Source organism: Ictalurus punctatus, chromosome 15, assembly GCF_001660625.3.
Source record: "Ictalurus punctatus breed USDA103 chromosome 15, Coco_2.0, whole genome shotgun sequence".
Classification (NCBI taxonomy): Eukaryota; Metazoa; Chordata; class Actinopteri; order Siluriformes; family Ictaluridae; genus Ictalurus; species Ictalurus punctatus.
Genome location: NC_030430.2, coordinates 661,177 through 674,614, shown reverse-complemented (window position 1 = coordinate 674,614; position 13,438 = coordinate 661,177). Strand labels below are relative to the sequence as shown.

General features: G+C 37.1%; 1 protein-coding gene across 1 annotated transcript in view; it reads left to right on the top strand.

Moving 5' to 3' along the window:
* The first annotated feature begins 331 nt into the window (after window positions 1-331).
* Window positions 332-13,438, top strand: part of rapgef3 (Rap guanine nucleotide exchange factor (GEF) 3) — a 40,105-nt gene continuing 26,998 nt past the window's right edge. The window contains exons 1-2 of the mRNA XM_017486561.3: window positions 332-857; window positions 3,727-3,771. Coding sequence (XP_017342050.1) covers window positions 753-857; window positions 3,727-3,771 — 150 coding nt within the window. The 5' untranslated portion in view covers window positions 332-752. The remainder of the gene's footprint in view (window positions 858-3,726; window positions 3,772-13,438) is intronic.

Sequence of the window (13,438 nt, the reverse complement as noted above, 5' to 3'; positions counted from 1 at the left end):
ACTTATATCCGTTGCTGTGTTCAATTTGCAAATTTTTGGCATATTTTAAATGAACCCATTTAAACAAAAATTGCTAAAATATAAGGTGTTAAAAAAAAAACGTTTGTCTGGCAGTGTATATCTTGGAATATAGTAGAAGACATACTTATTCATACAGTGGATTAGGTGCTATGAGTAGTATTGAGCAGTGAGAAGGGATGTTGAAGGGATGTTCATTCTGAGCATCTTTATGATTACAGCAGAAGTCAAAAAAAGAAATGATCCACTGTAGAAGAGGTGAGTCTTGGACATAAACGGTCACGTGCCTTGCAAACCCTTCTGCTTGTCCTCATAACAAACTCAGTGGGCTAAATTAGCAACATTCAACTGTTGAAATTTCTGTAACACGTCTTTATTATCATGTCTAGGATTCCTGCGTCGCACCCAGTTGTTGTTGTTACCGATACAAGTGGACATGTGGGAGTGTCTGTTCCTGTAGAGGCGGTTAGGAATGAGTGGGCTGTTCCTGTCGGTATTTGCACAGTTAGAGCGTTGACTTGCTCGCGCACGCACGCAGGCGCGCACGCACACACACACACACACCTCCTCGCGCGGAGCCTCAGGTGGCCGCGTCCTGCAGAACCTGTGCGGGGGTGACACGGGATGAATGTCTCCGCGCTGTGTAATCTCCGCTCGGTAGCAGGGAGAGGGAGCGAGAATCGGGCTGTGTCGGAATAGCTCGCTTTACCATGTAATCCAGCGGCAGGTGTTTGATGTCGAATCTGTCTACAAAAATGCATCTCTTTCGGAGTTACAATTACCAAGTGTTTCCTGATCGCTGTTCAGAGGAGACCGAGGCTGTCAGGGGCATCAGCTGGGTAAGTGTGTCTGATTTCATGTCATGTCATGAAACATTAGTTCACTGTGTTTTCAAACAGTGCTTCTGTACACAAAGAATGGACTTAAATGTAAAATTTAACTACATTTTATGGGACCTTACTTTTGTTTTTGTTTGTTTGTTGTGTGTGTACTAGTGGTTTACAACACATCCGCCAGACACTGTGTGCGACCCAAAAACAAAAAGCAAGGCCTCGGTTGGAAACACTTTGTTTTCCATTGTCTTTCAAGGGTGTGTGTGTGTGTGTGTGTGTGTGTGTGTGTGTGTTGCCTGGCCAAAAGTATTAAGAAACTCCTATTTATAGCTTATTGTTTATTGTCACAGTCATTTTTGAAAATTAATGTTCAAGACATTTTGCACACAAAGACCTATATTGCTGCTAACTTTAATCTGCAGCACTGTCAGCACTCATGACTTTTTATTTTTGTCTTGAAATTTGACATTTATGACTTTAAATTCAGAAAGATTTGTTTGTTTTTACTCTTTTGAATTAGTTACTAACTCAGACAGTTCTGTGTGTTAATACACTGCACTAATATTTGCTCTGAGGAATTTACAGACTGAGAATATGGCTTGTCTCTCTCTACAACCCATTCTGAGATCAAAATTTGTTGTGACTAAATAAAGAACTCATTGCAAATGTAGGGCAATATTTTCTTATAAAAATAATGCACCTATATGGAAATGATTAATTAGGGTTTAGGCGTTTAAAATGTACACTGTTGTACAATTTATTGTATTTTTGCAGTAACTTGCTGGCAGCACCATTGCCAGTAATTTACTGTAACTGTCTCTTTACAGTAGCTTACCTGTGAATGTTTTACATATGATGCCCTTTACTGCAATTTCATTTTACAGTACAGTAACCTTACTGCAACTTATTTTACAGTATAATAATATTACAGTAATTTCAATATATTTTATTTGATACTATTTTACAAAATCTTTATTTTGAATATTTTGCATGAATGCTATTGAATTTAATAAATTCCAAACAAGTGACTTGAGTCCATGTACATCAGTATATCTTTTTTTATTCACTGTCACTATCAATTACATCCAGTTTGTTTGTTTGTTTGTTTGTTTGTTTGTTTATTTATTTATTTATTTATTCATTTATTGTGATACAACATTAAAAAAAATAGATAACTTGATTCATATCAACAAATCAAAGCAGAGATCATTAAAACATGGCAACAGAAAACATGAACTAAACATCCCAGTTGGTCTTGGCTGGTCTCCATATTGGTAAACCACTGACTGTCATGTTATGCACTGAATTGCAGTTGATGAGACAGCTAAGAAAATAGTGTCAGTGTTAACTTTAGATTGCCTTTACTACGTTAATTGTTGCTCAAAGTAAGCCAGTGTCACACTACACAAATATCAGTTTTGGGGCAGCATTTAAAGATGTGGAGACAGAACTTTGTTTCTGTACATGCATTCCAGCACAAAGAGTGCTCCATGTAACCATTCTCGATTACAGAACTCAATTTAAAAAGCACACCTGAGGTTCGGGAGAAAAAAATTCTCTTGAGCTCAGGGCCAAGTTTTCACAAGACCCAGAAAATTACAGTAGAAAGGTTAGGCTACATGAACAGACCAGTATGGGCCTCCTTTGTCACTTTAACATTGCATATGTGAGATATTGTGATACCATGCAACACTTCACCTGAGTGTTGTAAAAGAAGGGTTATAAACAGGTCCTGCCAGCAAAAGTGGAAGTGTTTTACAGGTATTTGGGGGAATGTACACAGCTTAGATAAAGTGTGAGGACATTTCCTGCCTGCCAGCTGAGTTTGCAGGCTGCAGGGGTTTTACGAGAACTGCCTCAAAGCCACCAGGGAGGCTAAAGTATGTATGTATGTATGTATGTATGTATGTTCCACAGTCAATATCAGTCTTCCCATTTCAAGTGCAAGTTTGTTGTATTTTATTGTAGCAAGCACTATGACAATGATCTAATGATATCGATAAAGATTAGGCCCGTTTGTGTTGCAAACCAGTAGTAATATAGAATACTATACCACTAATACCATATACCGAATACTTCAAAGAAGGATGATTAGGATAAATCAGATAAAACACAATTGATTTCATTGTGACAATGGTATATTCCAAGTAATAATGACTTTTATGGCTTTATTAAATCACATGTCAGTTAACGTCTTGATTAGTTCTTTCAATCCCTCCATTTGTGCTCATCATGCCACACTGAAGCAGTACGGGAAGCGATTCATTTTGCTTGGCAAGGCTTTGATTGCAGGAAAATGAGACTTTGTATTCACTTGCTGAATACGGCACAAGAGGTTCTGAGTGCTGCTTGAGTGATGATCACATCATAAGTGTATGCAGCTTGTGACCTAATACACTTTCAAGTATGTTACACATTACAGCCAACACAAATGGTTTGGCAACTTGTTAAACCTGTTCTAATGGTATTTGGTAAGAGAGCAACTCAAAGTTTTCATATCTGTCTACCTCTGTCTCTGTGTATGAAGCAGTTGATCGACACAGACAACATTCCGCTTTTTGGTATGAATCGTAATTCTTTTGTGATGATCTGCACATGCCTCAGAAGCATGACAGGGTGCTAAAACATGATGAATCACATATTTGTAGGTTCATTAAGAAAATCACAGTAGATGGCATTCTTCTAGCCATCATCAGAAGTCTGTTGTTTCCTGTCTAGCCAAGTTCTTTTTACGATCATGGTAAATAGTGTGTTTTGCTTTTTACACTTAAGAACAATATTAAGTTTAAGATTACAAATTTACAACTAATGGGTTGTCTGTTCAGTTCTCTATATATACACATCATATATACATCATTTCTGTATTTCTTCACAGACACCACTGCCTGAGGCCTTGGACACACAGGACGCTATGAAGCAGGTATGAATATCTTGAAAAAGCAGTGTGGGCAGACTTTGACATACACGTATTGAGTGATCTTATCTATGCACACACATGCCTATTAATAATTTGTATAGGTGTTAATTAATCATTAAGGCCTATTAATTAATATGAATTAATTAATGGGCATTATTTAATAGGTAACTATCAATTATAAAGGATTATTTAGACTAAAAAAAAAGGCATAAATATTCTGCCATGTTTCAAGACATGTTTATAAGACATTTATTTTTTAATACATTCATAATCTTTTTGCCCTTAATAGATCTAGCTGCTTTTAATTAACATCCACCATAAGCCACTGATTTTTTTTTTTATGTTACATTTTTGATACCTACAGAAATCCTGCATGCATTAACTGTGTTCTGTGTTTATTGAGAGATATATCATATTTAGACACATATTTTGAATGCTGAGTCTAGCCAATTTAAGCTACAAAGAAGCAGTTTAGTGTACACTGGAAGCATTTAAAGCATTATCACGCACACACACACACACATATATATATATATATATATATATATGTGTGTGTATATATATATATGTGTGTATATGTGTGTGTGTATATATATGTGTATATATATGTGTATATATATGTATATGTGTGTGTGTGTGTGTGTGTGTGTGTGTGTATATATTACATTACACCATACCAGACTGTAATGCTGTGGGCCAGGACAGATGCTATGATGCCCCTTGTTGAAAGTGTTGAGGATCATTGCTTTTTTCAACTTCCTCAAGAAGTAAAGGCGAGTTCAGAGTCCATGTGAGGTCGTTGGTGATATTTACACCCAAGAACCTTACACTGGACAGGTGTTCTATTGATGTGTATAGGTTGGTGTGTAGATTGTGTCCTGCTAAAGTCCATTACCATCTGTTTTTTTACTGACATTTAAGATGTGGTTATTGTTCTTGCACCAGTCCTCAAGTTGTGCACCTCATCCCTGTATGCCACCTCATCATTTGTGATGAGTCCCAAAGTTGTGGTGTCATCTGCACATTTAATGATCTGGTTGCTCTTATGTTTAATAAAACAATTGTGTGTGAACGGGGTGAATAAAAAGGGGCTTAGAACAGAACCCTTGGGTGTTCCAGTGTTGAGGGTGATGGTGCAAGATTGTTAGTCTTTACTGTTTGAGGTCTGCAGCAGTTTTACCTATATTTTGATGTCACTTTGATGGTGTAGGTTGCAAGTAAAGGTCTATTTCATAAAAATCAGGCAAATAATACAAAACACAATTCCAAAAGCACAGTCAAGCAAAGGTCAGGCAATCAGCAATCAGGCTAGACTAGGGCAAACATGAAAACAACGTCAGAACCGGCAATACACACACTAGAACAAAGACTTAGTAATATCACTAGAACTGGCTTGGAGCAAGACTTTCCAGAGAGTGTTTGAATGTCCAGGTTACATCAAGGGGAGCAGGTGGTTGGGAACAGGTGAACTTGAGCATGTGTCTGAATCATGTGATGTGTTTTTTTAGTCACGTGACAGTTTGTAGAGTATAGAAATAGTACAATAGAAATAAAATGTGTCATTATTATTATTATTACACATGAACACCCTCTGTATTGATTGCTTCCTTAAGAAAAATGTCTAAGTGCAATAATCCATGTAAAAAAACCGCAATGGTTAAGCCTGTTGTGTGTGTTTTTTTTTTTTTTTTTTTTTTTTTTTTTTTTTTTTTTTAAAAGTGTATTCCCTAATGCCTTTAAAATTCTAGTGATATGCCATGTCTTTGATCAAAGATACCTTTTCCACAACTGTATCATGTAAATGACTGAAAGCTGAGGATGCAAGAAGTGGAAGAATTGTGTTGTCTGAGCACCAAAAAAGTAGATGGCAGTAAATCAATAATTGTTTCTATTGCATTAGTAGCACAAAAGCATGATCTTAAAAATGTCAGTTGTACCCTATTGTAAATCTTCAAACTTTTAAGAAATGAAATAATACATGGCTGCCGCTGTTCCCAAGCAAATTTATATGAATTTTGGTCTTGCCTGACCCTGTCTGAAGTACTTGTGTTTTGTTTTTAGTATTGGCATGGTCTAAACTAAAAATAATTTTTATGCATAGCCAGAAAACCTTCCTGCCAATTCTTCCCACACTGACTCTGCTGTATGCATTATTGGTCTTATCTATGACCCTTCAAGAGGTGCCATAAAGGGAGAACACTAGCTTGATAAGAGTGCAGGAGTAGAGCTCAGCTTCTTTTCCCTGCCTTACGCTACTTTAATTCTACAACAAGACTGATTAAAGTCCACATACACACGCTCTTTATGCTACATATATTTTGTGTACATCATCCACAGCACAACTCTTTAATGGTCAAATTGGTCAGATTTCTAGCTGAATTTCTCTGCAATAGATATTCTACAAAAATCAGATCCTTGCTATGATATATTCAATTCAATTCAGTTTTATTTGTATAGCACTTTTAACAATGGACATTGTCCCAAAACAGCTTTACAGAAATATATAAATTCAGGATATAGATTTTAAATGTATGAATTTATTCGTAATGAGCAAGCCAGAGGCGACGGTAGCATGGAAAAACTCCCTCAGACAATATGAGGAAGAAACCTTGAGTTGAACCAGACACAGTAGGGAACCCATCCTCATCCTGGTGACACTGGATAGTATGATTATAAATAAATCCTTTCTATAATTGTGCTAATACTACATGCTCAAATAGTGCACTTCTGTAAGCAGGAATATTCATTACAGTTTTTACATGAAGTCTGTTTTGTTGAACTTCTCCACTGTTCACTGATGGAGACTCGAGTGTAAAACTGTTTGTAGCAATTGCAGTCCTAGTCATCATACCATAACTGTTCATATGAATTGAGGTCCAAAGCCATTTTTATGGTTTGTAAGTGGTACCATCCTCAGTAATCTCAGTGATCTTTAGGCTGCACCTTGTGGGGCCATCCTCAGCAGCAGCAACTATGCATGCTTCGGGGGGCAGGTTGGGTGGAATTAATACATCCCAATGACAAGAAGAACATACAGCATCTGAGGCATTAGGTCTGGTGTTTCATGGCAGTTCTTCCTATGGAATTCAACACACTGAGTGTTTTGTTTGGAGCTGGTTTTCATGCAATGATTCCTTTATATAGGCTATGGGCGGAGTAGAGTGTTCTTTAATGAAAGAACAGTGAGGCGGTTGTAGGAGGGTTATTTTTCACCATGAAAAGCTCCCACTGGAGTGTTATTAGCATTGTCTTGGCCACATACTAGATGTATGGTAGAGACACATTAGTAGTGTAATACTTCTGTCTGATTGTGTTCAGTTTTGTATGTCTAACATTAACAGTAGCTGACACATGTCTAGTTTAGAAATGATGGGGCACATACTGTATGTTTCAGTGTGTTTCACTGTGATTAATGGTAATTAAGCTATATTGTTATCCTCTTCATTCTCTTTTGGTATTTGCAAAGTTAGTGAATCTTGAGAACAAAAACATGTCTTAGGAAGTATAGTTGGCTACCCACCATTATTGCTCACCTTCTCTGTGCTGTACAGTAATGGAGTTGCTACTAGTGTCACCCACAACTGGAAAATGCAGTCTGCTACTGAGTTTCCTCCCTTCCATGCAGAGGTGGAAGTGTCTTATTGGTGGAAAAATTACACCTCAAACTGTTTAATACTGTAACTACACACCTACACAGTTTTATTCATTTGTTGTGTAAGAACCCTTCCAGTAGAAGAAAGGGGTATTTTTGTTGATACTGGTTGTTGCTGTGTTTTGTTTTGTTTTTTTGTTTTTTTTGTGCCTGTGGTTGTGTCATATGTGTTTTCCATGTAGAACATTGTAGATGTATTGGGTGATTGCCTTAAGCAGTTGCTCTCCTTTGGTTGGGTAACACTTTAATAAGGACTTCTGCTTTGGTAGTTGATGAAGATATTGAGCCACTTATCTTTGACCATGTCTTTATTGTTTTGTACAGTTTTTAGTCCCATCAGTAAAGAGTGAAAAGGAAGAACTAGGTTTCAAGAATCTCACTGACTACCTTTACATGGACAGCAGTAATCTAATTATTGACCTTACTCTGAGTAAGATAATAATGTGATTAAGGTGTTTACATGAGTCGCTTTTAGAATACTCCGGTCATGTTCCCGTTTCACATATTTTAGAATATAATTAGATTAACAGCCCGCGTCATTACGTCACCGCGCCACTTCGTCCAACGTCCCTCCAGAATTTCACCTATCAACATACAGTTGGTCTTCGTTCTGGGGCCGTGTACAGTTTTGGGTGTTTTTATTTATTTTTTTTACGGACGCTTTAAGTGCAGTTAATTATTTGTCATGCTGTACGTGCTAATAGACGACTGCTTGAAGCCGTGGGCTGCGTCCCAAACCGCGTACTTACCGCCTATATAGTAGCCGAGATACATGTGTTTTTCCCCACTACAGGCCTATAGTAGGTAAGTATGCGATTTGGGATGCAGCCGAACTCTCTTTTTCGCCGTAAAATGTTGAGAACTGCCGTGTATGATCGTGTCCTGTCGCAAAATGTGGTGAAAACTCTCGCACAATGTTCATAATGTGATTAACGTGTGTACATGCCTGTAATACACATCCATAATGCGACTAAAACAGGAGTACTCCACCTGTCTTAATTCGATTAGAGCTTAATTCGAGTATGACCTAATCAGATTAAGGTAAGTAAAAATGACTGCGTTTACATGGACAACAATAATCCACTCTTAATCTAATTAAGAGAATAATTTGATTAAGAACCTACCATGTAAACAGCAACCTTAATCTAATTATGGTCATAATCTAATTAAGCTCTAATCTAATTAAGACAGGTGGAGTACTCCTGTTTTAATCGTATTATGGACATGCATTACAGACATGTAAACACCTTAATCACATTATATAATTAGATTATTGCTGTCCATGTAAACGTAGTCAATGTTTACATGGTAGTTTCTTAATCAAAGTATGGTCTTAATCGGGTTAAGAGTGGATTATTGTTGTCCATAGCTGCGTTTACATGGACAACAATAATCCACTCTTAATCCGATTAAGACCATACTTTAATTAAGAAACTACCATGTAAACAGCAATTTTTACTTACCTTAATCTAATTAAGGTCATAATCGAAGTAAGCAATAATCTAAGACAGGTGGAGTATTCCTGTTTTAGTCACATTATGGACATGTAGTAGTGACATGTAAACACCTTAATCACATTATGAACGTCGTGTGGGAGTTTTCACCGCATTTTGCGACAGGACACGATCACACACTGCAGTTTTACAGCGAACAAGAGAGTTCGGCTGTGTCCCAAATCGCATACTTTCCTACTATAGGCTATAGTGGGGAAAAATACATGTATCTCGACTACTATATAGACGGTAACTATGCGATTTGGGACACACCCACCGCTTCAAGCAATTGTCTATTAGCACGTATAGCATGACAAATAATTAACTGCGCTTAAAGCATTCGTAAAAAATATAAATAAAAACACCCAAAAGTGTATACGGTCCCATAACGAAGACGAACCGTATGTAGATACGTGAAATTCTGGAGGGACGTCGGACGGCGTGGCGCGGTGATGTAATGATGTGTGCCGTTAATCTAATTATGTTCTATAACATGTAAAACGGGTACATGACAGGAGTATTCTAAAAGCGACTCATGTAAACACCTTAATCACAATATTACCTTACGTAGATTAAGGTCAATAATTAGATTATTGCTGTCCATGTAAACGCAGCTACTGAGTCACATAGCAACTATATGCTTGGATTCAATAGCTTAAGTGGGCATTTTGAACGATTAGAAGGAGCCACACTTAGATGTGGATAAGCCATAAATGCTGTATCCAAGCATTCCATGGTCACTAGAAAAGTGTATAGTGTTGTAAGCATAAATTAAAAAGAAAAAAAAAAAGTTTGTGGCTAAATGATTGAAATTGCCTTTGGTACAAGGAGATATCAACTAGTTTTGTAGGGCTGTGACAAAATGTCTTCTTGCACTGGCGCATTTAACCTGAAGCTAATTTAACCTGCAGTTCTCTAGGGCCAAGAAGACAAAGTACATGCAGTACAGAAACACAAGGACAATTACACAATGTCATAATAAGAGTTTTCACACTCAGCATTAGAGTAATATTTGAACATATTTCAGTTCCAGCATAACAGCTCAGCTATGACATTGAAGGCAATGTATTCAGTTGAGGTAATCTGGAGTCCTGGGAAAATGGATTAGAATAACCATGACCTTCTGTGTAACTTTATCATCCCATATTTGTCCTCTAGGGAACTGGGCTATGGAGTCCAGAGGACAGAATTGAGATTTACATGGGTCTGTAGACATAGTGTCTACATACTGCATGGGCAGTGAGAATATTTGGTAGATTGAGAGTCTTGTGAGGAAAGTTGTATACCAGTCAAACTAGACATGGCAAGTGGGAAAGGGAAAATTAATATCCCAGAGTCAACAATTTAATTAATATAGCTCATAGCTTTTATGATAAATGTTGACACATTTTGTTGAATTATTGTAATATACCACTTTCATGGAGATGTGTGACGTGTTATATTGTGTATAGTTTCTTTAGCTAAGTGGTTCTGGTTTTCTCCATGTTAAGCATAGTAAGAGTATTAAGCAATTGTTGTCTTGTACAGGTTTGTGTCTGTTTTACATGGTGTTACTTCTGCATGTGAAATAAGCTGTGCAGACAGTTTCCCTTTAGACTGATCAGGTCAACCAATCCCTTACAGGTTAGAAACCAATTAAATCATCATGAGTGTTTGACCAAGCTAGAGGTCTCTAGAGTGAGACAGAGGACAGAACTGTCTTCATGATGTAAAAAAATGAAACGTATAGTATGAGAAAGAATGAAAGGATAATGAGGAAACATTTGCTGGAAACATGCTGTACTCAGTCTTAAGACCACCTCCTTGGGCAAACTGTACCACAAGGAATAAACGAGCAACTTGATTTAAGAACAAGTCAAAATATAGCTGCAAGCAGCGATGACGGGCCCAAGCACTACAGTGCCATCACCGCCCAGTGGGTGTATGAAATATTTGCATAGTGAAGTGAGTTCTGAGTAAAACATGCAGATATACAAAGAAAAGAGTATTAAAGTTTAATGCTTTTCGCAATTTTAAATCAGCTGTGTCTTGACCAAGTTTGAAGCGATTTGGGTAAATATAAGAAGACTATTTAAGAGTCTGTTTTAAATGACACACGTCCTGATGTCAGTTGGTGATGCTATGACCATGATTCACAGTAGTCACATCCATGTGACAGCCCCTGTGACCAAACATACAGCTAAAGTTTGATCTAAATTACTCCTTGTATGCAGAAGATAGGAGACATTTCTTGTTTCCCTTTTTTGCAATAAATTTATTGCCTCGCCATGGTGAAACCATTCAAGATATCAAAAATCCCTTTGCAATGTGGCATCTTCAATGGCTTGGCATAATTTTGTTCATTTTTGGTGACGATCACATGAATCCCCTAGGAGGAGTATTTTTAAAAATGCAAAGCCTTCAATTTTCTAAAAATCCAAAATGGCTGACTTCCTGTAGGGCGGAGCTACTGATCATCATTGTGAATGTTGTTCGGGTCGATGGGAGTAATATGTCTACTGAGATTCGTACATATACATACAAGCATGTATGATTTCTGCACCAAGGTTTTGTACCGTGTGAAAGGGGGTGCTAAAGATCCCCCCACACCGCCCATGTGCTACTCTTTGCCTGGGTCTGATGGCCAATGACTCGGATGTGTGTGCCGAATTGCATGAGTTTTTGAGCATGTGAAGGGCCCCAAAGCCCTCAAAACCTTGAAAAAAAATCCTTATGAAAACTATAAGAAAGGTTAGTGGACTATGTGGAAAATATTTAGGATTCCTCCATCAGGTGGAAACCTATTGTTGTTGTTGTTATTATTAGTATAATCTTCTTATTATTATTATCATTCTCCTTATCTCACTAAGTGCCCTATAACTCTATCTATGCATCCTGTTATTTCATTCCATAATAAGTATTTGGATTCTAAATTTCACCCTGGAGTAGCTGTGGTTCTTTCTGACAGAAGAATTAGGCCAGTTGATGTACCACGATCCATATATACACACGCAGTAGCCATTGTACAGTGCATCCGGAAAGTATTCACATCGCTTCACTTTTTCCACATTTTGTTATGTTGCAGCCTTATTTCAAAATGGATTAAATTCATTATTTTCCTCAAAATTCTAGAAATAATACCCCATAATGACAACATGAAATAAGTTTGTTTGAAATCTTTGCAAATTTATTAAAAATAAAAACAAAAAAAGCACATGTACATAAGTATTTATTATTTTAAGTATTTGTTTATTTGGTATATTGAGGCCAGGAATAACTGACACACCACAAATGGCCCACATGAGCCCATAGGTGGTGCTACAGGCCATGCCCAAAGTCAACATGATTTTCAATCAGCCCCATAAGTCCAAAATGTCTGAAAATTGGTATACATGCCTTCTTTCTCATGGGGAACAAAAAAAGCCTCTGGGACCCATAATGTCCACCATGATAGATTTTCCCCTACGTTTGTCCAAACTACAACAATCTTCTCCTCATGAACCATAGGTCAGATTTACTTGAACTGTGGTACATATGTGTGGGATGCATGTTTTTCTACAGGGTGATAAGCAATAAGGAATAAAAAGAAATTGGCCAAACTATTTACATATTGGTGAATTGACAACTGTTGCACGTATTTTTGTGTCCATAAAACAATGGAACATTAACGTATGGACTTGATCTGTGCCACACACAAAGAGGACACTACAATTTGTTAACCTTGCAATGGCAACCTCATATCTCCAAAAACAATGACATTAAAGGGAATATTACCTTTGATAATATCTGTTTATATTATGTTTAACAATATATTTATCTTCCACTAGATGGCGGTGTTTGTCATGGATCAGCCAATGTGCTCATTCAAATTAATGTTATAGCAGCAGAAATAAATTCAAAATAATGTTAAAGTTGCACTGTATCAGTATGAAGTAATTCTCCAAGATTCTCAACTGACAACTATTGCACATAATTCTTGTGTCCATAAATCAGTGGAACATTAACCTATGGACTTGTTCTGTGCCACACAGAGAGAGGACACTACATTATGTTACCATGTTTGATGGCAACCTCATGTCTCCAAAAACAAAGACATTAGAAGAATTAACAATATGTTATATTATGTTTAACAATATCTTTATTGTTTATCGCTAGATGGCGCTGTTTGTCTTGGATAGAGCCAAAGTACACTTTGAAAGACAAAACTTTACTTGAAGTGTTTATGCACATAGTAGCCATTTCATGTCAATTTTCATGTCAATTTTGAAATGGTCCACAATCTTGAGGAGGAATCTGCCATTGCTGCTTGCAGCTATATTTACAATTTACTATTGTAATTAGATTACACTAAGGTTCTCTGTGTGCGTGTGCGTGTTCGTGTGTTCAAAGGGTGGATTCCAGGGCTCTAAATACCCTGGGAAATAAAATCCATACTGTCAGCAAAACGTTCAAACTCATTTTAAATACTAACTAAGGAATAGGTGGAATAGGTGTAAGTCAATTGGAAAATGTTTATTATTAAGTGTTAGAAATGACTTTATTTTAT